General features: G+C 40.5%; 1 protein-coding gene across 1 annotated transcript in view; it reads left to right on the top strand.

Moving 5' to 3' along the window:
• The first annotated feature begins 5496 nt into the window (after window positions 1-5496).
• The window catches only part of fstl1b (follistatin-like 1b), a 30319-nt gene continuing 9632 nt past the window's right edge, over window positions 5497-26183 (top strand). Inside the window, exons 1-6 of the mRNA XM_004081969.5 lie at window positions 5497-5525; window positions 10609-10749; window positions 10854-10910; window positions 23745-23849; window positions 23931-24060; window positions 25367-25399. Coding sequence (XP_004082017.1) covers window positions 10854-10910; window positions 23745-23849; window positions 23931-24060; window positions 25367-25399 — 325 coding nt within the window. The 5' untranslated portion in view covers window positions 5497-5525; window positions 10609-10749. The remainder of the gene's footprint in view (window positions 5526-10608; window positions 10750-10853; window positions 10911-23744; window positions 23850-23930; window positions 24061-25366; window positions 25400-26183) is intronic.

The raw sequence follows: 26183 nt of genomic DNA on the forward strand, positions 1-26183 counted from the left end.
GATTTGCTGCACTGTTTTGTGCCTCTAATCGAGTAGAATCAGTCTCTTAGTAAAGATCTAACAGCCTAAGAATCAACTAGATGCTAATTCTATTGCTAAGCAACCCTCTGTCCTTAAAGCTGAGCTTTAATGTCAAGAAAAGAAGTCACATTTTTGGAGCTTTAAAAACAATCCTGTGCATTCAAGCCTGCAGTCTGTTGTAAAACAATTAGAACTGTGTTGTACAGTTATGATGGCTTGAAACAATGTTCTGGGGAACCAGAATGCAACAGTAGGAACTTTATAGACAGAAGCTATAACATGTGACAGAGCTGATTTGACTATTTCTAAACAGTTACATAAAAAGTCTATTTCCCAAAAAGCCAATTGTTGGAACAATGTCCATTAGTTATCTCATATTTGCTAATCATCTAACTTTATAGGATAAAATAATCAAGCATGCAAAAGTGTTTGTGTCCAAGTCTATTTTGCAGGGAGCGGATGAAAGAGAAACAACTTCCCAACAAAAGCATGAGAACTATGTATAATCTGTGTAAAGACAGGAACCGAAGATCGCTCTGTGTGAATTATCGCATCAGAAGATTTTGCAGTTCTGAAAGACTATGTGGGAAGACTGAGAATTATTGGGTATTATCTCTTTGTCTGTTGTCTTTCTTTCCTTACTTTGTTATTCTGATGTTGCAGGTTGTTTTAACCAAAAAAATGTATGCCTTTGTCCTCTGTTCTCTAAAGATTTTAGGCCAAATCTGTCAAAACCAATCAAGTGTTTGTGACCAAAATGACCAAAGTCCTTGTTAAAATGTGGCAGAACAATCAAAAAGTTCAATGAGTATAAATACAGTGCATGAATATATATATACATTATTTATATATACGTTGCAACAAAATGAAGTCTTCATTGTTTCGCGATACAGACTTCACCATGTTGGAACCAGATGCCGTTAGTAAGCAGTAAGTGGTCTGAGTCAGCATTTCCATGGTAACCACTATCGTTGATAAGGAGTGAACTTGTTGGAAGTCCACACCTTTCCACTTAAAAGCGGGCCTGAGAGAATATGTCAATCAAATGTTTGAGGTGGGAGCAATCAGGCACAACTTGATTCTTCTTTCTCTTTCGGCTTTTCCCATCAGGGGTCGCCACAGCGAACAAGTCGCATGGTAAACTTGGCAATGTTTTACGCCGGATGCCCTTCCTGACACAACCTTCTCAAAGCAACCGGGCTTGGGACCGGCACAGAAGTAGAGAAGGGAACAGGGAGCAGCCCGGAGTCGAACCCTGGTTTCACGGACGGAAGGCGCCAGCACCAGCTAAACTGGCTCCCCCAGGCACAACTTGATTAATAAAGAAAAAACATCATGAAAAAATATTAGAATTAGCAAGAACATATGATAAAAAAGGTAACGGAGAAATAATAGTTATTCTGACAAAGACAATGAATGAGTAACAGCTGCTTATTTCTATATAGACAGCTGTGGAATTTGGCTTTCTGGGACCAGCGGGTACTTCCTGTTTGGAACACGACGGGGGAGGGGTTACTCAGTCCATGTCCCATGTATAGTCTGTGTGTTTCCCAAACACAAGGGAAAATGCATGCTTATAAAATGAGAATGTGTCCTTCATTCTGGTATTTTTGGAAATAAGAATTACATGTGTAGCTGTAAGAGAATGGAGCTGAACTTTGACAGTGGATGTACTGGGTATAGATACGAATGGCATAAGGGGCGGGGGTGAGAATACAAGATTTATCTTCTCACTCCCTTTTGGATTTCTGTTGTTTATATACTTTTGTCTTACTTTGCTGCTCCGCACATAAATGTATGCTTTCCAACACACAGTGCATGCACTCACACACACACACACACACACACACACACGCACACACACACACACACACACACACACACACATATACACATTAATTGATAGAATTAACAAATAATCTTTCTCTCCATCTATCAATCCATTTGTCAATCCAGCTGTTAACTACATTTTCTATCAAATACTTGGTTTAAGGTGTAAATAATTTAGTCCATTTTATTTCTGAGTTCTGTGTGAATTTTTATCACGTTTAACTTTTCTTCTGGGTCTTGTTCCTGTGCAAACAAAAACAAGAAATACTGCCATCTTATGGATTTCTGGAGTAAAGTTTTAAAGCAGAACAAAGTACATCAAAATAGAAGAGAATTCAAATGCAGTATTCTGTTTTTCATTATGATTAAACCAATAAATCACACAAGGTTAAACTAGCATGGACAAAACTGAAAAAAAACATGAAGCTTTCTTTCATTTTTTATGAAATCTTTACATCTTTTGATATTCATGCTCTTGTGTAATAATCTGTATTTGTTCACAAATAGACAGCGTAATCTTTTTTTTTATCTCCACTTTAATAGCTAAATTAGCAGAATAAAGATCAACATTTTCCGTATCACTGCCAAAAATTACAGTAAGTCATTCATATATATTTTACTCCCATGTAATGATGAAAAATTGAAAGGGCGTATTTAGAAACTGAGTGAGTGAACCTTAAAACCGCGTTGGCGCAATTCTAACCAAGCGATCATATATTTTACAACTGACCGGCTGAAATCTTAACTGAGCATTGATCTTGCTCGGTCAATTCTCTTTTGCGCGCTCACCTAGATTTACTGTGCGGTCACCTGGATTTACGCTCAGTGTCAAGGGGGCGTTTTTGTCACTTGGGGGCAGGAACCTTTCTGGTTGATCTGATTGGCTAAGATTTGCACGTCAAGCAGCGGGCGGGACGTTCATTTCGGGGCTTTAATAGAAAAGGAACGGCAGCTGTAACGTGGATTAAAAGCATTAAAACGGTAACAAATGCAGTGAATTTCACATGAGAAAAACTTACAGCACAAAAAACCCCGCTGCACTTTCTTTCATTGGTTTTGGGTCGTTCGTTAATGTTTTAATCCACGTTACATCCGCCGTTTTTTTCTATGAATGCCTCTAACAGGTGTGTGTGTGTGGGGGGGGCAACAAATTTGACACAAAGAGCTGACATTTCTAACTATGATAGTCAAAGAGCCACACCACACACTGACCTGCCACACACACACACACAAACACACAATTAAAGCCATGTTATTTCCCATAACCCCGTCCTCTCCAGCACTGGATTAAACTGCGCCGTTTCAGAAATTGAGTTGGTTGTGATTCATTTTTTCAGTCATAAATCAGCATTAAAATCCATCAAAGTCCTCATCTTCTGTATCTGAAACAGCTGGGCTACATGTCTATCAAACACGCAGGCTTCCCTTTCCTCATGATCATCAGAGTCCGTCTCTTTGCTATGCGGCTCCAAAGAACGGTGAAAGCAGACTCCTCAGGCCAAGTTTAAGTCCTGCAGTCCCAAAGTGTGGCGTAACTCGCCGACGCTGCGTCCCAGTAAGGGGGAGGATGGACAGCTTTTCAAGGTCATCTGCTGGCAGTAGCAGCGCTGAGCCTCGAGTCGATCTTCCAACACTGGCCTTTCCTTTTCCGCGGAAACTCAGCTGCTGCTGCGTCTTCTTGTTGGTTTTCCAGCGTCCTCACTTGCGAACCATGGATTCATCATTTTGAATTCTCTGGCAGCTGAGGTTCGATAAGTTAGAAAGATCTTCACAGATTGGGACTTCCTGCTTCAATAACTCTTCTGATCAACGTTCAAATGTGTCAGCAAGTATGTCAATCATTTTGTATTAACACAGAGAGTTAGCCCCCTCTGCACTGAAAAATGAAAGTCCCGCCCCTCTGCCTCGCCGATAAGACATGCAAATTTCGGCCAATCAGATCAACCAGAAAGGTTCCTTCCCCACAAGTGACAAAAACGCCACCTTAACACTGAGCGTAAATCCAGATGAGTGGGCAAAAGGGAATTGACCGCGCAAGATCACTGTTCAGTTAGGATTGCGCCAGCGTGGTTGTAAGGGCCACTCACTCAGTTCCTAAATATGCCCGCTTAGTTGTCTTTACGCTCTTTGAATTTATGGCAGATATGTAATTCCATATTTATGAGTTCTGGCTCCCACAGGAAGTTCTTATGCTGTGTTGTACTTCTCAGTTTTGCCACCAGATGGCGCATTTGTGATTCAATAAACCACAGCTCAAAAAAAAAAATCAGAAGTTTAATGTTGAAAGATTTTTTTACCTGATTGAATCTCTTCATCTTTATATCTTTATATCACATAAATATCACATTTAACCATTTCTGCTGTTTGGTGTTCAAACTCAAAGTTGAAACTATGTTCCTTCATTTCCTCAGTCATCAGTCCTTCTATTTGTCCATCATACTTTTGGAACCTGCTGCACATGCTTCCATCTCTGAATGAATGGAGGCTGCAGACCAGACTGAGCAGAGGAAGCTGCTGATGGTAGAAACCAGATGGCACGAGCAGGACAGACAGCACTGTCCAGCCTGTTAGAAAAAATTCACCGTATTCAGCCACTTAGTTCTTCTTCCAGTGATGCATCTCATCCTCTTCTGTATCCTCTGCTGTTATTCTGTTGCAGACGGAGGAGCAGAACTGTTCACATCAGGCTGAACATGAAGGCTGTCAGAGATCAGAAGAGTGGAAGGAAGTGCTCCCACCCTCATTTCCCATCATCCATTTGTTTACATGCTCTCCTGCTAGTTTTTACCCTATTACACCCCAACTTAACATTAGCGGTGCAACAGAAATGGTGAGCACTGTCCAGTTTTCATCCAGATTCCAGCTCAAATGAGGAAAACAGAAACTTTCATGGATCTATTTGTCTGCAGGTGAAGCATCAGAATGGAGCAGAGCAGGGAGCTTTTGGCCCACCGTTATAGGTCCTACATCACAGAAACAAGCTTTTTCCGAAGGCAGTTTTTCATCTCCTGATTGTCAATGATTGGAATAAAGAAATAATCAGAAACTTTCTTTAATAATGTCCACCATCATCTGAAAAATGCCACATGAAAAAACACATTTTCATCTTGAAACCATGGAGGAAAAAAAAACAGAAAATATGCACCTCTGTCCTTCATCTAAATGATTGTAAATCCAGTATCTCTTTTATTATTAGAATCTCTGTTTTATCTCAATACAGCACTAAATTCAATGGTGCTTCTCTGCAGATGCTATGATGATTTTGTCCAAACCTGACCTCTACAGGAAGTTAGGACAGACCACAGGACAACCAGCTTATTGACTGCTGACCTTCCAGTGGACTAAACCATCATTAGCTGAGGGGTCAAAGAAGCAGAATCCTACACTAAGTTTTTTTTTTCTAGGTGTTATATGTGCTTTTTGTTAAGAACATGGTCATTTTATATTTATGTTGGGATGTATATCTAGTTATTTTTAGTTCCGTTTAGCCCGTTAGTTCACTTGGCAAAGTGCTGAATCACCTTTTAATAAACGGATTTGGTAGATCCCAGAAAATAAAGAGGCTGGGATGTGTTGAGGCAGAGAGAGATGAGAAGCCTATGCTGTGGTCTGTCCTGTGGTCTTTCCGCCAATAAATGTCAGACACTGAGAGCTCTAAAGATGGCCACTTCCTGGTAATTCATTCAATTCCACTCATTGAATCATTTCTTCTGTTCCTTGACATATCTGTGGGATTTTGTTGTATTTTCTACAATCAATGCTCCATTCTGGCTGGAGGGTTCAGCGTGGAGCATCTTCACAGAGCAAATTAAAGCAGGTTTTTCTACTTAATTTTCTGTTTGTAGCGTTTAGGCTGCTGTGTATGAAGGTAACCGTGCAGCGAGGCGATGTCTGGTACATTTTAAGATGTGGTGGTTTTTTTTCTTTTTTTTCTGAGTTTGATGGGGATACTTTGGTTTCACATTGATTTTGACTTTTACAAGAAAAAATTTGATAAGGTTACACTTAAACTACCTGCAGAGACTGTGGATGACTGATTTTATGACTCAAAACATGTCATCCTGACAGCAGAGACAAAAAGTCTAAATTACCTAAAAAAAGTTCTTTAAAGACCTAAAGTTTCATTGATTCGAACAGAACATCTCAGTGGTAAAAATATGACAATTCATGGAAAAACCTGTGCACATTTTAGTATAAATTATTTTATTTTATGGAGGGCTATTTTATTACAAATATTTTAAAATCCAGTTTAAAGCTTCAATGACTTTTACAAGTTGGAATCATTGCATGTAATGTTTAAATATGTCCACCAGATGGAGACATTTTACCATTTAAACAGAGCGCTTCCCACAGGTCTGAAAATTGCGCCCTTCAAACTGAAACAACGTCATGATCAAACAAAGATTTGCTTAATATTTCACTTTTCTTGCTAATATTAAAGCCCAAATAATAAGACGTGAAGAATTCAATTACTTGCATTTAACTGCAGATCAAAACTTTTTTTTAACCTTCAGGTGTATAAATCACCCCCCCCCCCTGGCTTATCACAACAATATAAATTATATTTAAAATATTTTAAGTTAATTATGATTCTTTTATAGTTTTTCGGTTTCAACAAGTTCTTCTTGGGATTATCAAAGAATATTTATTTTTTAATAAATACACATTTTGCTTTGTCATCTTTTACTGATTCATTTATTCCATCCAATTTAAGACTAGTTTTATTTTTGCATTAAAAATACCTTTATGATTTAAGTCTTGAATTGAATAACTTTTCTTAAAGGGATGAAAAAGAGATTACACAAATTAGATGTGACAATTTATTGAAAACAAAGAATATTGGTATTTCTCTCATAAAGTCAGATAAATTCTGAGTTAATATTTTATAACCTTTTGTAGGAGTTTTTTCTCCCTCTTAGGTTTCACCTCCTTGGTCATAAATCTTGTCCACAGAATAATAACTATTGTTACAGTAATCTGTTTTTTTTATGACAGTTTCTTATAAATTACAAAAAGAATCTGTTTTGTCTTACATATAAGTTTAACTTCAACATTAGCTGCTGTCACTTTAAGCAGTTTGGCATCTATAAACTACAAGTAAATTACATTTTTAAAAAAAAAACTTTTTTTTTTAGCAAGAAACTCCCTGATCTGCACCTTTCTTAGGTCATCAGAAGCTGGGCTCTGCCGTGCACAAACTTCAGAGTGTCAGAATATTTTCTCCACAAGCTCCTAACAAAGTTTGAGGTCTGCTGGTTCTGACAGGGCAGCAGTCTGGACCTGAAACCTGATCCGTTAAGCCTGAAGCAAAGTTTGAGAGTGTGTGGGGGGAGGGGGGGTAAATTAATCAAAAGCTGCCAAACCATTTCCATTTCTGAATTCTTCAGACTCATTGAGTTCTTATTGTCATAGAAAAGATTAATGTGATATTATGTCCATAATCCTACTGGATTGTTGACATATTTATCAATCAAAATGCATTGATTAAAAATAATGGAATTAATCTAAATGTAAGAAGAAAATAACCTTGGCCAACAACAGTCAGAAATGGAAAAATTGTGTTGCTGCCCTAAGCGTCTCAAGGCGTAAAAGGCAGTAAGAAAAGAAGAAAATCATCTGGTCTCATAGTAGGGATATTTTTCTGTTATGCATATAATGCACACTTGGATCACATTAGAGAAATTATAGTGATTGTTAACTTAAGTCAAGTTTGATTTATTGCTTGCAAAGGAGTGGGAAAAAGCAAACTTTTACCATCCCACCTCTATTTTAGTCTTCTTTTAAACTTCCAGTAATTTTGAAAGAAATCTCCTCTCACACAGCTTCCTGCCATTGAGTAGCTGAAACAATGCGAGGCCTGAAACGCCGACTCCATCAATAACTGAGAACCTGCAGCGAGCATAAGAAGCTGCAGGAACATTTGCATACAGAATGCACATAAAACCTCAGGGTGTAAAATAATTACATCTTCTCTGAGAGCGCAAAGGTTTGCTGGCAGGATATGACACTAGAAAGTGATGGATTGCAGGAGAAAAATCATTCATCTGAACATTTTGATTCAAAACTTGAAGTGTGGGATTAGCTTGCAGTCCCAAAGCTGTCTTTGATCATGAAATTGTTGCTTTTTTCAGTGAAAACAATTGTTTTTTGCTAAAAATGTGGTTGAAATGTTTAATGGATTATAAAGAAAACATAAAAAAAGAGAAATCATTAAAACCTTATATCAGATCATTGCTAATCTAACCAGTATAGATATAGTATGATAAAATTACATTAACTACAGTTTTTATCCTATTTAAATATAAAATGTTTTGTTGAAGAAACATTCAAGAAATTGATGGGTTTTAGTGACCTCTAGTGGTCATAGATGGTCTTCACCCACTGTTAAATTTAGGGATAAATGAATATTTTTGAACCTCATTGAATACTATATCATACTTCTAATTATTCTGTAATCTTCTATCTTGAGCACAATCAAAAATGATTGTTTTTCTGTTTCAGAAAATGAAAAACAACACAAATGTGAAGCATTTTATACATCTGGAGTGTTTATTCATTTGTGGACTTCTTTCAAATAAACCCCTTGCACATCAGTTTGCATTTTTTGAGAGGTTCCCATGGTAACAGCCTTCCACGCTGCTGACGAAGCCTACAAGGATTGATTGGATAATCACCATTGTGAAGTGTGTTTCTGTGATGCAGCGCAGTCCGTTCTGACAGAGGCTTGTTAAAAGAAAAACATAACAAATCAAATTTCGAGCTCAAAAGCTGCTTAACTATTTGTCTAGTGGTGTAACCATGACGACAAAATGTTTCCAGGTGCTGCAATTTTCATAAAAGCAGAAAATGTCTGAAAACTTTTGGTCAAAGGCATTTGGATTTAAGTGAAGTTGTAGGACAAATTGTGTATATCTTTGATGATGTAGTTGTAATACAAGTTAAATGGGCACTTTACCTTAATAAATGAAGTGCACTAATAGCACGTAAGCATAAGTGTAATTACAAATGTTGCTACAAATTACCAAATCCAGATACACAACAACAAAAGCAGAGACATGGCTTCTAACAGAAAGAGATGCAATATCAAACCAATCGAGTATAATTCTTTAAAGTTATTTATTACTGTTTTCTTTATGTGGACATTATAAATACCCGTATTTTCACGACCATAGGGCGTACTGGTTATACGTCGCAGTTTCAGTTATGGGTGCATAACTGAAAGGTGCACCGGGTTGTGTGATCATGTTAAAACATACCAGTAAAACATGCATGCTATTGTGTGTTTAAAAAAAGGCAGCGGGAGCAAAACTGAGTTGGTTGTGATTTATTTATTTATTTTTCAGTCTTAAATCAGCATCAAACATCCATTAAAGCCCTCATCTTCCGTATCTGAAATGAACAGCTGGGTTGCATTTCTATCAAACACGCCAGGTACCCTTTCATCATTGTCAGAGTCCGCCTTGTTGCCGTGCGGCTCCTCATAAATCACGTGTGTCAGACTCAAGGCTCGCGGGCCAAATGTGGCCCTCCATGTCATTTTATGTGGCCCCCGAGAGGATAAAAGTTTTTAATTTCTTAGAATAAAAAATAAAAGTTGGTGTGTATTTATTCATATCAAGGGGGAATTTGATTTGAAATATCGGATTGGGCAAATATACATTAGGACTTAAACACTGTCCATACAACCTAACCCGACAGAATCAAATTGATAAGGATTTATGCTAAAGTAACAAGCAAACGGGATTTCAATGAAACTGTAATTGTCACTTTAAAAAGTTAGAATAAATAAATAATGAGTTATTTAACCTTAAGGAGTAGTTAAATTTATTTTTCATTACATTTAGTTACATGTATGAGTTATATCTGGCCCTTTGAGGACAGCCGCTATGGTGATGCGGCCCTTGGTGAAAATGAGTCTGACACCCCTGCCATAAATGATGCCGGCGCGTGTATGCTCTCCATCCAGGGGGTGTCTTCTTTCACGTCCTCACTTCCCTTCTTACTGGTCTCATGCTGTCCTCTCTTACGTCCTCTTCACCAAAGTTACGCAGCAACACATTAGGCACACCGCACCATAGGGCGCACCGAACATTTTGGAGAAAATGTAAGAATTTTAAGTACCCCCTATTGTCGTTCATGAAACGGACTAAAATCATTTTTTTAAGTATAGGGGTAAAAGGGTTCTGCTGTTTGCACTTGCCGGAAGGCTAAACGGAAAGGAAACACCCTTAATACCGGAAGTGACGCAAAAATTACCTGTCTAAACACTGTTGAATTTTTTATAGTAGTAATACACTTTTAAAAAATGCTTTGGACTGTTTCATGTATTTATAATGTCCACATAAAGAAAACAGTAATAAATAACTTTAAAAAAATCGTACATGCTTAGTTTTATTTCATGTCCCTTCCTGTTAGAACTTGTGTCTCCACTTTTGTTGTGGTTTGGTATTTGGTAATTTGTCACATGATTTGCTGTTGTGTTTTGGGACTCTATAATATTTTTCCATGATTTGCTGTTGTGTTTCAGTATTTGTTCATTTGTTCTGGGATTTGTTGTTGTTGTATCTTAAATGTAAACGTGTCTTGCACCTCTCGGCCACCGTACCTCAATCATCCGAAGAAATGCCACAAGTAACCTGTGAAGAACACCAAAAGATTGATTCTCATCAGTCTGGGTCTTTAGGGAGTAACATTCCAATGACAGAATTGAATCCGCGCGCGCTCGCTCCTTCCCCTCCCCTAATTCTCATTGGACAGCGAGGAAGAGGAGGAGGATGAGGAGGAGGAGGAGGAAAAAAAGCCTGACGGAGCGGCAGGAATTTCCTCAGCGCTCCTCAAATTTCCACGAATCCCTCCGCAGCTCTCCGTCCAGACTGACCGTCCGCGGCGACAGAAAGAGTGAGAAACCCGCTTTTACCACGCAAGTTTCTCTATGAAAATGTGCGTGATGTGCGGGTGCGCTACCTCCTCACCACAAGCCACTTTCTCTTTTCTGTCTCCAGATGTTGCGAAGTGTCGCCGTGCTCCTGGCGCTGGCCGCGGCGCTGTGCAGCGCAGAGGTGAGTCCTTTGTTTCAAACCAACAACTTTTGTGACGTCACCATGGAAGGAGAACATCTGAGGCGTTGGAATCTTCTCCAAACACAACATCCCAGCATCTCAGGAAGAGGGGGTGGAAGTTTGTTTAACCCCCCCTCACATAAATGTTTAGGAGCTCACATCAGGCTGGGTTGGTGTGTGAGTCCTCCAGGGAGGTCAGTTTGCTCAAGGGCTGTGAGAAACCTCACCTTGTGGGACTCACACTGCAGAGCGAATAAACCCAAACCCCTGAGGAAACACAGATGTAATGTGAGCCTTCAGCAGCATCTAACTGCTTTACTGCAGGACTAACCTTCAAATTGCTGAGTCCAGATGACCTCATCTAGAGATACATTTGGTAGATTTTCTTAAATCTTCAAACTTTGTTGAAAAGTAGATACAAACATTTATTTATTGTTCTAAAAGTTTGCACACATGATGTTTTGAAAATTGTCATTTTTATGATTTCTTTGATGATGGTGGACATATATAAGACAATTAAGTTTAAACATTTAATTTCTGACTATTTCTTTATTCAAATCGTTGTGAATTAGTGGGCAGAGGAGCAAAAAAAGACGATCTAAAAAGAGCTTTTTTGTGACCGAAAATTCGCTGGATGGTCCACGAGCTCCCTGCTCGAGGGGAAGGGGGGCGGAGTTGCTCACACCAAACATCCTGCCTAGAACTCAGAGGCGACTTTGTGATAACACTAGGTTCACACCAGGCACGTGAAGGCGCTACAAGAGCGATCTTGGAGATGTGTTGTATCGGAAAAAAGTATTTTTTCAGAAAACAAGTAAAATATGGTCCAAACATTCCAGTCAAAGCAGATTGGAGGTTTTTGTCCTGGGTTATAAAAAGGCAGGATTTCCCTACAGATTCACCTAAAAGGTGGAGTTTTCATTGTTCTCACCATTTTATAAAAACTCCAAGTCTAAAAATATGCAGAGAGGAGGTTTCTATTTTGGCCATCCATTTGGTTTTCACACTGGACTGTTGCTACCGGATACCAGCGTTTGTACCCACAGCTGGAAGAGACGTGGTGCCAAATGTCAAAGCGGTGCAAATCTTGTTTTTCTTTCCACAGCTCTATTCCAATATATGAATGGCTCTGTGTCCTGGAATTCCACACAAATTTTCGATCAATTTTAAAACGGTTAGCACATCCATGATCTGGTTGAACTATCAACACTCGACCACGTTTTGGACGTAGAGCTAAAAATCAGTCGTAGAAATTTGCATTGCAACAGTTTTGAACTTAGTCTTGAAAGTTTTTGCCCAAAACACGCGTGTTAAAGTCATGACTCGGATATGAAGCTAGGAGAAGATCAAACTTTTCTTTCACCCCTCCCGACTTAGCGACTTCCTGTTGTCACCTTGTTAACCTCCTCGCCTTTCCTAAGCCAAATGGACACTTTCCTGTCATGAGAGGCTGTTTGTCTCCTGTTCTTTAATAGACCAAACTGAAATAAACAATACAGGAAACTACAGTTGGTGGCTGGTTGCCAGGCAACAGTTTCCAACCACCAAAAGTAAAGTGACAAATCTGTTCCTGACTTTCCTTGTATGGAAGTGCGCTCAAATGATCTTTGTTGGCCTAAACTAAAGGAGCGCAGAGCTCCTGAACACTTGGAGGTACGGTGACTCTTCCACTGTGACTCCTCCACCGTGACTCCTCCACTGACTCTCTCGATTACAGGATGAAGACATAAACGCTAAACTGCTGCCAGATTACAGTCCAGATTCTCCTGAACAAGACGTTCATGACAGAAACCCAGATGTCTTTCCGCTGCAGATCCCAGAGGTTTGGGGGCAAAAATCGATCATTAGATGTATCGACTATGATCCCTGAATAATTTGAAACAATCAAGAATTGAAGGGGTTTAAAGTAAAAGTATTAAGCAGAATAACCACAAACATATCTGGCACGGTAGACCACGTCATCCGACCGGCTCCGGCCTCCAAAAACTTTTAGCCTTTGTAATGTCGATGGTTAAAGTCTTGCTGTGTATACGTTGTGTCACACCCAAATTAAGGATTTAGTAGCAAACAAACGTGCTAAATCATTTGTTTAAGGTTGTTGAGTTCAGGGAAATATGTATTTTTCTTGAAAACTTTTATCGTCGAGATTTTTGATGATCGAACAAAGCATATTTAATGTCAAAATTTTGTTTTCTTGACAAAACAAAAAACGCGTTTTTGTTGTTTTTTAACATGTTCTTATAGCAGAATTTAAGCTTAAAATGTCATTTCTGAGTATTTCTTTATTCAAATTGTGCAGTTTGGAAAAGATCGTATTGGTAAAAAATGTATGTGAACGTAAAAGTACAACTGGCCAAAACAGTCAATTGCTCGCCATTTCTGTTACACCAGTAGGGTGTGTGAGGGGCTGTAAGCTAGCAAGAGAGCACGTAAACAGAGAGCCCTTAGCCCTCAGGAAGGGGTCGGGGTTTAAGAAGTCCTTCTTAAAAAATGTGTTGATTCAGGATGCATTGATAATTGTTTTATAACCGAATCATTGTCTCCTGAATCCTCATCCAATGGAACTGCGTGGTTCCAAAAGATTCCCACCCTTACTCCTGACCCCACCTGCTGCTCTTGCCTTCGCCTGCTGGCTGCTAAAAGTGTCATTGTGTGCGTCTTGAATCCATAGTTGTGTTTTGTGAGTCACGGAGGACACAATGCACACAGCAGGACCAGGGCAAGAAAAGGCATCCATTCTCCAGAGGTAATTAGCTCGATAATATACGGCCTGTTGACTGCCGTGGGAAGAGGCTGGTCCGGCGTGCCATAGGGCCGTCTGACGGAGGTCAACAAGTTACAGCAAGGTTCTCTAAGAAGACAGATTCAGAAGTTAAGTTCACCAAATCTGTGCTATAATGACAAAACACAATGAGATACGACCACAGGCTACGGAAAAGCAGGATTCTGGGTAACAAGGAGTCCCCCGGCTCGCTCCCTGTGAAGGAAAATCCTGTGTTTGAAGATAAGTTGCTCAGAAAAGACGGCGTGACAGTGTGGCCTGGGGGGACTCTGCACAAGCGGCGTGGAACCGTCTGCTGGATGCAGGACAGATATGCATCTCGCGCACCGGCACCTTTGGAATGCAAAGGTGGCTGGGTGCAGGAATAGTGAAAGTCAGGGGGTTGTGGCCTCGGGGGACGGGGTTTTGCACCGACAGTTTGGGAAGCAGTGGGGTTGAATGGGGTTGATGGTGGATGACTCAGTGGTTAATTTTGCTTTTAGACAATAAAGATATCAATAGAAGGCTCCACTCTGTTAGTCATGAGGATTCAGGAGAACAGCAGCTGCTGCTGGGGGTCTGTTGAAGGCCTAATTGAGTCACGGTCTCTCAAGCAGGCACCCCGCCATTCTTCCATGTAGATGCTTGTTCTTTCCCATTCAAGGTGGACTAAAAATATCAGTCCAGGTGGAGGGAGCAGGAGCGTGAGGGGGACGCTGTGTCCTTTATCTGAGTGAGCCTGGTCTAATTACTGTAGCTCAACAGCCGGTCATGGATCCTGCGCGGGGATTGTGCTGGGCTGTGAGCTAGAACGATGTAAAACAGGAACATCTGAGATGGAGCCGCAGTCGTGCAATTATAGCAGAGGGGAGTGGGAGTGATGTAGGGCCTAGCCGATCGAGGGCGGAAAAGAGGCGAGCGTGTGCTCTGTTTCATGTCCCGACAGTGTTTTTCCTCACTCTTGGCTTGGCTTGAAAGAATTCCTCATGTAGCTCTCCAGCTGTACCAGTGTTTTATCATTACCTGCACTGTCAGGGACACACTAAGCTGACCCCCCCCTCCCCCCCCCACGCACACACACACACACACACACATGGTGGAAAAGGATACTTTAAAACAGTTTTAAGTATAGAAAGTCAAACATTTAGATCATTTTGGAGATCAGTCTCATAGATAATTAGATGTTCCTATATATATTAACAAGCAGCGCCTTAATACTTAGGGGAATTTAGACTGGAAAAGTTTGTTTCTTCAGACAAAGTCCACTTAATTTGGTCTGGATCAAGTCCTGAACCTTACGTTTGGTCTGTATTCAGACTGCTGTTGTCCTGATTTTGAACCAAAGCTTGGAAACAAAAGCATGTGACTAAAGATCTCTTCAGTCATTGGCCAGGAATTATAATGGCGAGGCAAAGCAACGAGAGAAAGAATAATGGAAGTGCTACGCTTTGCAATCCTTATCGGGAAAGTTCGCTTATTCAAACTTGAGCCAGTGGAGTCAAAATGTTCATTCCCTGCATCACTACGACCTGCGACCCCGACAATCCTATGCAAATCATAAGGGTCAAGTAGGGGAGGCGCATGCGGGTCGTACAGACTTTCGGTCAAGCCCCCGACGGGTGCATGTGACTCAGGCTTTAATGCAACTGCAACTTTAACCAGATTAAATGAAGTATTTCATTTTGCCCCCTTAATGCAAATTGAATAAACTCTTTTAAACGAAAGGACTGCCAATCAAAGCAGTGAAAGCTTAATGGCGTGCTGGAAGGTCGGCGGAGGTTGTGCTGAGCATTTTGTGATTGCACGTAATTGATTGACAGGTATTGTTTCTATTCAAGCCTCTCGCTCCTAAATGATTTGTCACTTTCAATTCTCCATTATTTTGCTATATAGACAGTGGTCATATTCATAGTCAATAGGGAAAAAAATGTTTTATATAATTTTAGTCTCTTCCCCTACAAACCTATATTTACACTCCAAACTTGATCAATAAGGATTTAAATAATGTGACTTTTTACTCAAACGTGTAAGAAGTTTGTCATCAAAAGTCTCAGAATTGGTTTTCAGATTAGTCAGTGTTTGGTTTTAGAACCACAAAAGTGAGTTTCCTTTGAAGTTAGCAAAGTAAAGGAGCTGACTGGAAACAGAATGTGTTTTCTCAGAGGACAAAGTAAAATTAATTCTCGTCTCACAGTGGTGTTGAAATGGACCTTTTCCTTGTACAAACATGTCTCAGACCCGATACAGGACTCAGCGTTGGAGTCCTCCCTTTCTCGTCTCGTGGACTTTCCCTAATTTCAGTGAAAAAAAATGTGCAGAGCAGAGGAGGGGTGGGGCCTTAAATTAGGCAGAAAAGTCGTGTTTTAAAAGGTTTGGGAGAACAGTGAAGGAGGAGGTGATGTGGAAGAAAACAGGTGGTGTTTAGGCTTGGGTGAATGGAGCTGGGGGTGGTGCTGGCTTCAGTGTTTTACGTCTGCCGCTGACGTTTTAACTGCTAGCAGATGTAGGTCTGTCACACCATGACTTACACTTCCTTTAGTGTTTTTTTTTTGTCTTTTCTATTCTTTGTGCTTCTTTCAGATTTCTTCTTTTGCGTTTTTCAGGGAGCGTTCGGCTCATTTCAGCTCTGAAACAATGAACTCACGGCTGTAGAACAGGGGTGACATCATCCCGTACGTCTGTGGATTCCTCTCAGCCTGAAGAAGGAGCAGGGGGAGAAAAACCAGGCGGTGGGAAAAAAACTGGTGGAGGTCTTTTTTTTTTGCTGGGTGAAACTCAAAGATTGAGACACCCCCCCCCCCCCCCCCCCCCCCCCCCCCCCCCCCGGAGCTGTACGAAGCTCTGATACCTTTTCCCTCATTTGAAAAAAACTGCTAGAAAACAAGAAAGTTAGATTCCTAGACTTTATTTCTCCTGCCACATTTTTCTGCGATGACTCTAAATTACAGCCAGTTAGTCATGTTTCTCCCATGTGTGATGGCTTCAGCCCCAAACTCCCATAAACCCCTTAAACGAGAAAAAGTGGATCACAGGGAGTTACTCTCTTTTGGCCCCACATGTCTTGCACCACCTTAAAGGAGAAGCTTGGTGGAGCAGGTCTGGATGAAGCTCGGTGCTCAGGTCAAGCCCCGTCTGTCTCCTTCTCTCTTGGCGTCAGTCCACGTCTCGTGGTAGTTCAGAGCTGGAGACACATCAACGGGGAGGAAGAGGAGGAGGAGCAGGAGAGGCAGGGGGGAGCAGAGGCACCGCTCTGACCCAGATATAGCGGGAGGGAGGTTTTGGCTCGGGGCGAACTGCGTCGGACACCAGCTGAGGCAAACATTGCTCAAGAATGCAACACCCCACCCAACGCTGTCCTCTCTGAGTCTTATCTCACTGTTTGCTCCTTTTATTTCACTCTGTTTCCCCTGAATAAGTAGCTGATTAAGTCTTTCAGGCCTGTTTGTTCAGGACCAGCTCTTTTTATTTTATCTTGGTACTCTTTTTAATCTGTGAAGTATGTCTTTTATTCATTTAAAACCATCTTTGGTCACAAATCAATATAGACTGTCTTCTCTAAACTGTGCCTGTAGTTCTTCTTTTGATTTTACAGTGTCCACAATTCATTCTTCTTTGAAATTCATCTTCAGAAAAAGGTTAATGGAAACAGAGCCAACAATGGAGGTAAACTGATTTTAAAAAAAACATTGTTGCGTGCAAATGTGATTAACTGCAGGCACATTTGTGGGCTGAGCTGTGTTGTTGCTGTGGAAACAGGCCATCAAAAACAAGTGAAATTGCCTCTTTTGTTTCATCAGTCTGCCGTTTCACCAGCAGTCCCAATGGACGGTGAGTGAGGGAGCGTAACTTTGGAAAGAACTGACTCTACATTTTTGAATTTAATGTAGATGATGGGAAAGAAACGTGTCAGAAAAAAATGTTTAAAAAAATAAACAAATGAAAAAGGTGACTCGTAATCTGGACATCAGATGAAAAGAATCACCAGTTTGCTAACAGGCGTTTTCTAAGACACATAGGTTTCATATAAAAGTCCTCAAGTGCTAAAATATTTAAAAGAAAATCTAAAAATATGTTTTTTTCATGTTTGAATTGAATTCAGAAAGAAAGACCAACTTTTTATTAAAGCTGGCGGCGTGTGGTCTACAAGAACAACCCGTCCGTGCCTCCTAAATATATATAAGTGTGTGTGTGTGTGTATATTTACTTATAATGAGTGTGTGTGTTTGTATGTTTGTGTGTGTGTGTGTGTGTGTGTTTGTATGTATGAATATGTGTGTCTGTGTGTTTGTATGTATGTATATGTGTGTGTGTGTGTTTGTATGTATGTATATGTGTGTCTGTGTGTTTGTATATATGTGTGTGTGTGCGTGTGTGTGTTTGTACGTATGAATATGTGTGTCTGTGTGTTTGTATGTATGTATATGTGTGTGTGTGTGTGTGTGTTTGTATGTATGTATATGTGTGTTTGTGTGTTTGTATGTGTGTGTGTGTGTGTGTATGTTTGTACGTGTGTGTGTGTATGTGTTTGTACGTGTATATTGATATTGAAAGCTTTGTTGTCCTTAAAGCTAGAGGTTGAGGTTCTGATGAGTGTACAGTACAGTAATGGGCTTAAAATCATTAAATGGATGGAAGCCTTCAGGCCAAAGTGCTTGTCTTGACTGGAAAACTTCATTAGTTTGTGTCAGAATCATTCGTTCAAATCTGCAGTGAATGTGCTGTGTGACAGCTTCTCAAAGGGGAATAATTGGTGATAAAACGTCACGTCGCTCAAGCTGTGTTTCATATTCAAATGAGTCTTTTGGATTGTTCCGTCCAGCTCGGCAGTCTGCATTTTTCCAGATTTTGTCATGTAAAAGCCGTTCAGAGATTAGAAATGTTGTTTTTTTAATTCAAGATATTTTTAGAATTACATGCATACAGTGGCTATAGTAGTTGTAGTTATCTATACTACAACAAGTAAAATAAATAGTTCTGGAAGGCTGAATTACAAAACACGTCGTCTACTTATTGAGCATCTTAGCAGGTAAAGAAGTTGTGTGGCCAGCAATGCTGATGATATGCACTTATTGGTAACCAGATGTCTTCTGTCTTGTTGAATTCTCTCATGTTGATGCAGCTCATTCTGCTTCCTGTGACGATCAGGGGCTCAGCAGGCTCCATAAAGAGAGGAGGAAAAAGCTCCATACGTTAACAGACCAAACGCTTGTTGGATTCGCTGGCAGCAAATTTAGCATGGTTTATTGGAACCCCCCACCACCACCACCACCACCAAGTTCATTAAATTGATTTTTCTGTTACTAGAGGGGAAAAAAACTCCATTCATTATTCAGGGTGCTAATTTTTTTAAAAGTAAGCTCCATTATGCTGTTTGATGTTGTGGCCGGGTGTTTATAGTCCGTAAATCAATTTTTCCTGTGCTAATGAGGGGGGGGGGGGGGGGGGGGGGTGCAGTGCAAATGGATTTATGGTGGCTGTAAAGTCAGACCCTCAGCAGAGAGTCATTGATTTGCCTGCTGGACCGGTGGGGCATCTCCAACATCCATACACATGCAAACAGAAATATGCACAATCAGACAGATGCAATGCTCAGGTGTGCAGCAGAACTCCTGGTGTCGTTGATCATCTTACTTCTCATTAGTAAAGGAGAAGCTCTTTGCCACTGAAGCGAGGACACTTTGGCTTTAAATGAGGCTTGCCTCAAAATCAATGAGAATGTGGAAAGGCTTGGAATGAAGAACTCTTGTTTCCTTCTGCATCCCTTCCTTCTGCATGTTTACTAGCATTTAGGTTCTCCTCAAAAGTTTCTCCCGACTTTAATTTAATCTGCATCATTTGCATGATTCACAGTTGTATCTGCTGCAGCTGCAGAAAAAAGCAAACCTTTAAATTCCAACTTTTCCCATGAAATGAGCTAAAACTGAAAATGCAAAAAATACAGATGTAAGATTTTATTGGATACATTACTGTGCAAGCGCAGTCTCTGGAGACGTCCCCCTGTTAAGATCTACTAAACCTTTTCTGAATTACTTTTTAATAGAGAAAAAAAAATCCTAATTTGCTGTTGGTGAAATGTCCGTAATTTAGGGGAGAATTTCAAACCCGATTTTGTTTGCTCTAAGATGCTCATTTATTCTCTTTTAATGGATTCCAGAGAAGATTGCTTGATTTGATTTGATTTATTTTCCTATTTTCAGTTTTAAGCATTACAAATAATTGAATAATACAATAAAAAAAATATAGATCACAGATATATCAAACCAATTTCAGAAATCTAATAATATATTGATTAGAAAATAAAGAAAAAGTAACAAAGATGATTGAAGATTAGGCCATTTTCTTGACATTGTAATGAGTTAAAATCCTCACATTACTCATGGTGGTTATAGGTTGGCGCCAGTGTTCGGCAGTGGAGCCGACAATATATATAGCAGCTTGAAGTATTTAACAAATCAAATAAATCCCTTCATTGATTAGACCAATCAGATGGACCCCTCTACGGTAAATGCTCGCAGGGCTTAATGCTCAATTCCGACCTTTTGAAAAAATTCGATATTTTTGCAAGGCCGTTCACATTCCCAATTAAATGCGACTTTTGTGATCTCCTGTGTGACCGTGAAATTACCCAGAAGTTACCCGCATGCGCGGAAGAGTACTCAACGGTGAACAACGTTACTTGTTGTCTGCGGAAGTAGCTAACGTTAACAATGGATGTCAACAACAGTGTTGCATTATTAAATTTATTTTCACAAAGGAGCCAGCACAATTACAATCTTCTCATTTTAAGAAGGCATTGGAGCCGGGATCGTCTGTACCCACTGATGATGTGTATGTGTGCTGGGGCCGGGAGCGTGTGTTTAAGAGAGCGCGATGAGAGGGGCAGTGGGGGCGCGCATTCACGTTGTGTGTTACGGAGGAAGGAGAACGGTAATAAAAGAAGGCTTCCCCCAGAATAAATGCTATTGACTCTTTATTAACCTGCTCTGGAGAATCTGAGGGTCCGAACGGGGAAGTGAACCCCGAAGAAGGATCCGCCTTCGGCCCTGGAGAAGGTCTCCCCCACGCTTCTGACCACGGTTGGAAGGAAAAAAAGTCATCGCAGGGAAGGTTCAAAACCACGCTCGGTCATTTCGCTGGAAAAACCTTCCAGTTGCGATCGAGTTTGGCCTGAATAGAGCTGTCACCCCAAATATTAATACAATCGGTGACCTCGCTTCCCTTCCACTGACTGGTCTCAGCAGCATCGTCCGCCATGGTTGATGTTTATGTTCTCGTTCCTGCCTACTTCAATGCAGAATTATGACTTTTGTAGCGTATCAATGACGTACGGGTCGGATACCTGTGGCCTGGCCGTTCAGGCGGAGGTCGCATTTCAAAAGATCGGATACGTATCGGATTCTGGGTCGCATTTGAAAAGATCGGATCTGTGTCGTTCAGACTGTCATGAAAAGATCAGATACAGGTTGCATAGGGGCAAAAAAATCGGAATTGGGTAGTTTCAGCCTGCAGTGTGAACGAAGCCTTTGAGTATAATTTAAGGTATGTTGACTCTAATTTAAATTAAACTGTTGCAGTGAAATGGAAATTATGTTTTTACTTGTTTTTCTATTTGTTCATGTATCTTAAGTTATATCGTCATCGCAATATTGATAATTAATATTGCAAATTGCGAGTTTTCCTCATGTCGTGCAGCCCTAATGTGAATAGGTGAATGGGACTGTGACTGTATACAAGTATACGCCATTTAGCATTGGCTTAACAGCAGTTCAGAGTTCCCCGCCTTCTTGGAGTCTCTAGGAGAGTAATAGAAGTGTTCTGGCTAGGGACTCCATTGTTCTACTGGTAGAAGTAAATGTCCACATGGGCTATGACAGAAATACCTTCAAGAGGAATGGCGTCCCTGATCTAGACTTGAGTGCTGGTTTGTTGTTGTCAGAAAAATAGTTTTTGTAACAGAGAACAAAAACCTTACAGTTTGCCTTAGACAAACCCTGATGTAATTTAAAAAAACAATAAATAGGAAATCTCTCTTAAATTTAGCAGAACACATGAACATGACACCGAGAATTGTGACATCCCGATGAGATGGTGGAGAGGAAGGTAGATCATTTCTGGTATTCTTCTAAAATTGCTCCTTTGTCACATTTTTTATCTAAACTACGAGGTGTAAATGTGGGATGAATGTGACGGCGTACAAAGAAGAAAAGGTTTTGGGGAGTTGATATTCACCGTGAGGCAGGCGTGATTTATGACCACGTCATACTGCACCCCTCCGTTCATCGAGGGTGATATTACGGACATTTATTTCCATGGTTTTCCTCAGTCTTTTGTTAGTCTGTGTGAGTGTGTCAGCCTCTTCTTTTTTTGACTGACACTTGTGGGAAATCACCTCAACAGAAACCTGGACGCGTCTCGCTATGGCAACGATCTACCAGGAAAAAGATTCGGTGGCCTCTGTGTTCATGATCTGCATGTCGGGGAGGCTTTGCTCAGAGATGGCTGGACTGACAGACTCCTACATCTGAGAAGTCCATCCATTATTTATGTTCTCCTGTAGGTTTCCACAGGTTTCAGCAGCCCTCAAGCCCATCTGTGGCTAACAAACTAAATTGTCCAACTCGCCCAAGGCCAGATGGATGCTTTGAAGATTTTTCATGGTGTCAGTTTTGGGGGTGCACATGTATGTTTGCATAGAAATGAGGTAAATCCCTGTGATCCCCACCTCCACTCGCCGTTTCTGAGTTAAAGTTGCTGCTTGTTATGCTTGCATGTGACTTCCCCTCCACCCTCTCAATCCGATCTGCTCTATTTGTAAAAAAAGCTGGTTAAATGCAGGGATAACAATCCACCTTCTGTCAAACCAACATACCAGGCAATGGAGTCATGAGCGCACACATGGAAACTTGGAATCCGAGTCACGTGTCGACTTTCTGCCTCACTTTTACAGGAAATGGGGGCTGGAGGGGAGTTTGGAGGAAACGGGGAGGAGAAAAGATTATACGCAGGATGGGAATGGGCCCACAAAAACCCAGACTACAGATGTGGAAACTCCCTGCACGCTCACACAAACTCAAATGCATGTACAGGGAAGGGGGGGGGAGCTGGCGAGGGTCAGCAACAGCGATCTCTGAGGTCCGCCTGGCGCCGTCTGATTGGTGGCTTTACAGAAGGGTGGCCTCATTTCTTAACAGGGGAGACGGGGAACATGTATAAACCCCTTAAACCCTTTGAGTGTTGAATGGATGCATGTACAACAACACATGCTAATGAATGAAAAGGAGGTAAAGCAATGTAAACGCTGCAAAATGAAAAACGGACTTGGACCAAACGAAAAGACAAATGGAGCTGATGATGATTACTGCCAAAATCACTCAATTTATTCAATTTTGAATTTATTTTTCTCATTTTTTTTCAAAATCCATTTAGTTTGGTTAAAAAAACAACATGAAATCAATTTTTTATATTAAAAAAATAAAAAAGGCTGATTTTTTTCATTAAAAAAAAGAATCATTCCCCAATCAGCTCCCGATCTACTGTAAAAGCGCCTTGGTTATGAGTTTGGGGTTATGATGAGAAAACAACCAGGATAAAATGGCCTCCTTTGTCCAAATATTTATTTTATTTATTGTTGCTCATTGACACTGTAACATGAAATATAAAGATTTGACTCTGATAAAGGATTGTTAAGAAATTATATTCTCAAAAAATATAGAATTCATTGGATCAAAAGGTAAAATAATCTAAAGGTGATTTTAGAATAATGTATGAAAATGTTTTAATTCAGTTCACAGAAGGTTTTTTTATTTGTTGATTCAGTTATTTTGTAGGAATTATTTTTTCCTTTTTCCTAAAATGGAAAAAATACATAATTATTTCCCAATTCCAGTTTTCTCTGGTTTTCTTTCATGTCATTTCCCAAAATGAACCATCTATATAACTGTTGTCTATTAATGTTGTTTTTAGTTTTTGTCAGTTTGTGACCTCAAGTTCACGGCTTTCTTCTTTTTACCTCAACGTCGCCATCTGGTGGTTAAGACCAGCAAACCCTTACATTGTGTCGTTCTGTCATTTAGGAACAGCAGCAAAGCAAAAGCAAAGTTTGTGCCAACGTGTTCTGCGGAGCCGGCAGGGAGTGCGCCGTCACCGAGAAGGGGGAGCCCAGCTGTCTGTGCATAGAGGTGAGCGAGCGGAGGTCCTGCAGAGGTGGGACGGTAGGAGTTTCAACCCAACATCGTTCTCTTTTCTGCTCCTCTCTGCAGAGCTGTAAACCCCACAAGAGGTCAGTGTGTGGCAGCAACGGCAAGACCTACAGGAATCACTGTGAGCTCCACAGGGATGCTTGTCTGACCGGCTTAAAGATCCAAGTGGCTCACGACGGACACTGCAAAGGTAGAGCACACCAGACGGAGATCTTTACACAACTACTATGTCAGCTGTGTCACAGAAAATCCCTAGTTTGAATCATCAGAAAATGTTCCTACAAATATATTTATTTGTTAAGCGCTTTTCATTCTTGTGGGAGCACAAAACACACATGAAGAATGAAAATTTGTTTAAAAACAGAAGCAGGGAAAAAAAATTAAAGAACTAAAAGCACAGGACATTCACACAAAATCAGCACCCCTCCCTCCCCCAATTGCTGTAGCTCTGAAGAAAAGGAAAAGGTTGTAATTGCTCCGAATCATGACAAAGATCACTCACAAGAATCATTTAAAATGAATAGTTCTCAAACAAATGTTACTGATTTAGAGGAAATGAAAAGTAGTGAACTTAATAATCCCACCAGTAGTATATTTTACTTCACTTTTTTAACATAGTTGGCATAATTCAGTTAACATCTATTAAAAGTTATTAGTACCTGATCTATCCCTGATGATTAGAAAATAAGAGCTCACATGATTCCTACTTTCATATTTATTTTCTGTGGCTCCTGTGGAAATAAATGTGTTTTTGGTGACCCTTAAAATTTTTTATTTATTTATTTATTTTTTAATTAAACCTCTATTATAATCCAGAACTGATACTTTTTCATGAATCCTACTTTTATAGCTCATTGTGTTTTTCAGTTGAAACCATAGAGAAACGAACTTTTCTTTATTAGTTATGAAAAAAAACCTTTAAATTCAAGAAATGCCATGTTTTGAAAAATAATTGATACTAACTTGTATTTGATTGTGTTGGTTTTGTATTAAATTGCCCTACAAATGTCATATAAATCTTGGTTGTACTGTGCATTGGCATCAGCCGCCAGCTTGCATTCTTTGTTGATAAGTCTTCTGTCGGCCAGTGTGGCAGGTGGAGCGGCTGCCACTAATCCTGCTCCGAGTTTTATTGAAGTGTATAATCTGTGATCTCTGACAAGGTCATGTTCCTGGGCCTCATAAACGGAGGTGGCTGGGTTCACAGGCAGACATCAAAGGCCACCACACGGCGCTGCGGCCTGACCTCCACTCTTCTATTAATACTTCTGCCATTGGCACCTTATCTTGAAGGAACTTTTCACCTGTCACACCATGGTGTCATCGTGTCCTCGTTCGCATGAACCTTGATCCATGCAGCACTGTCTCTGATAAATCTTATGCCCTCTTTATGGGCCTTTGGCCAACTGCTCAGCAGATGCTACGTTGACCTGTGTTGTTCTGAATTCAGAGGGATTTATGCGTCATTTATTGTTCTTTGTTTCTTTTTGTTTTAGAAAAGAAAGCCGAGAAGGCAGCTGCCAACCCCGGTGAGTTTTTGAGCAACTCTTTTAGAAGCAAGAGATCTTCACAGGTTATAGATTAGGCCATGTTGGACACAGCTCATCCACATGATTTTGCAGTTACTTAGAAATGTAAATGAAAGCTGCGAGTGGCGTTGATTGGCCTGCAGGCGCTGCCCACGGCCACCTTTGCGGCCCCCTCCTGAACGCCCTTCCTGGCTGAGTGACTGCTAAACGCCCCTCTACCCCTGCCGTAGTCATAATAATGAAAAAACCCTCTTTTCAAAATGGCGGCTTTTCTTTAGGTTTTATCTCCTTAGCAACCATTTTATTTTTTGGTCGGCTCGGGGTGACGAACAGGTCTATGTCATTTTTAGAAGAATCTGCAAAAGTAAACTTTTAGATTTCCTTGGCAACGGTGTTTTTTGTGAACCACACCCACATTCCTGAAATGTTCATATCACATGCTATTGTTGTGTTCAACATGAGCCAGCCTCACTTTTGCAAGCTTGCCACGATAACGTCGTACAAACGTTAAAACCAACAATTTTTCCCAAGTAGCTTCCCAATGATGCTCAAGACGTTAGGAGGCGATAGATCAAAATTCCTAGGAAGAGTTTGAATTTTTACCAAGTACTAAAGGTGATTTTTTTATTTTGTTTATGAAAATTCTAGATGGCTGCCTCTTCCTGAGGTCAAAGGTCAACAAAACTTCAGTTGTGGTTGTAGACTTAACTTGGTAGTGTGTGTGAAATTTCGTAAAAAATTTCGTGGAGCTGCAGTTCTCCTAAAGGGCCGCCAAGCCGTAGGT

This window comes from Oryzias latipes, chromosome 21, assembly GCF_053564925.1.
Source record: "Oryzias latipes strain Hd-rR chromosome 21, Olatipes_Hd-rR_3.1".
NCBI lineage: Eukaryota > Metazoa > Chordata > Actinopteri > Beloniformes > Adrianichthyidae > Oryzias > Oryzias latipes.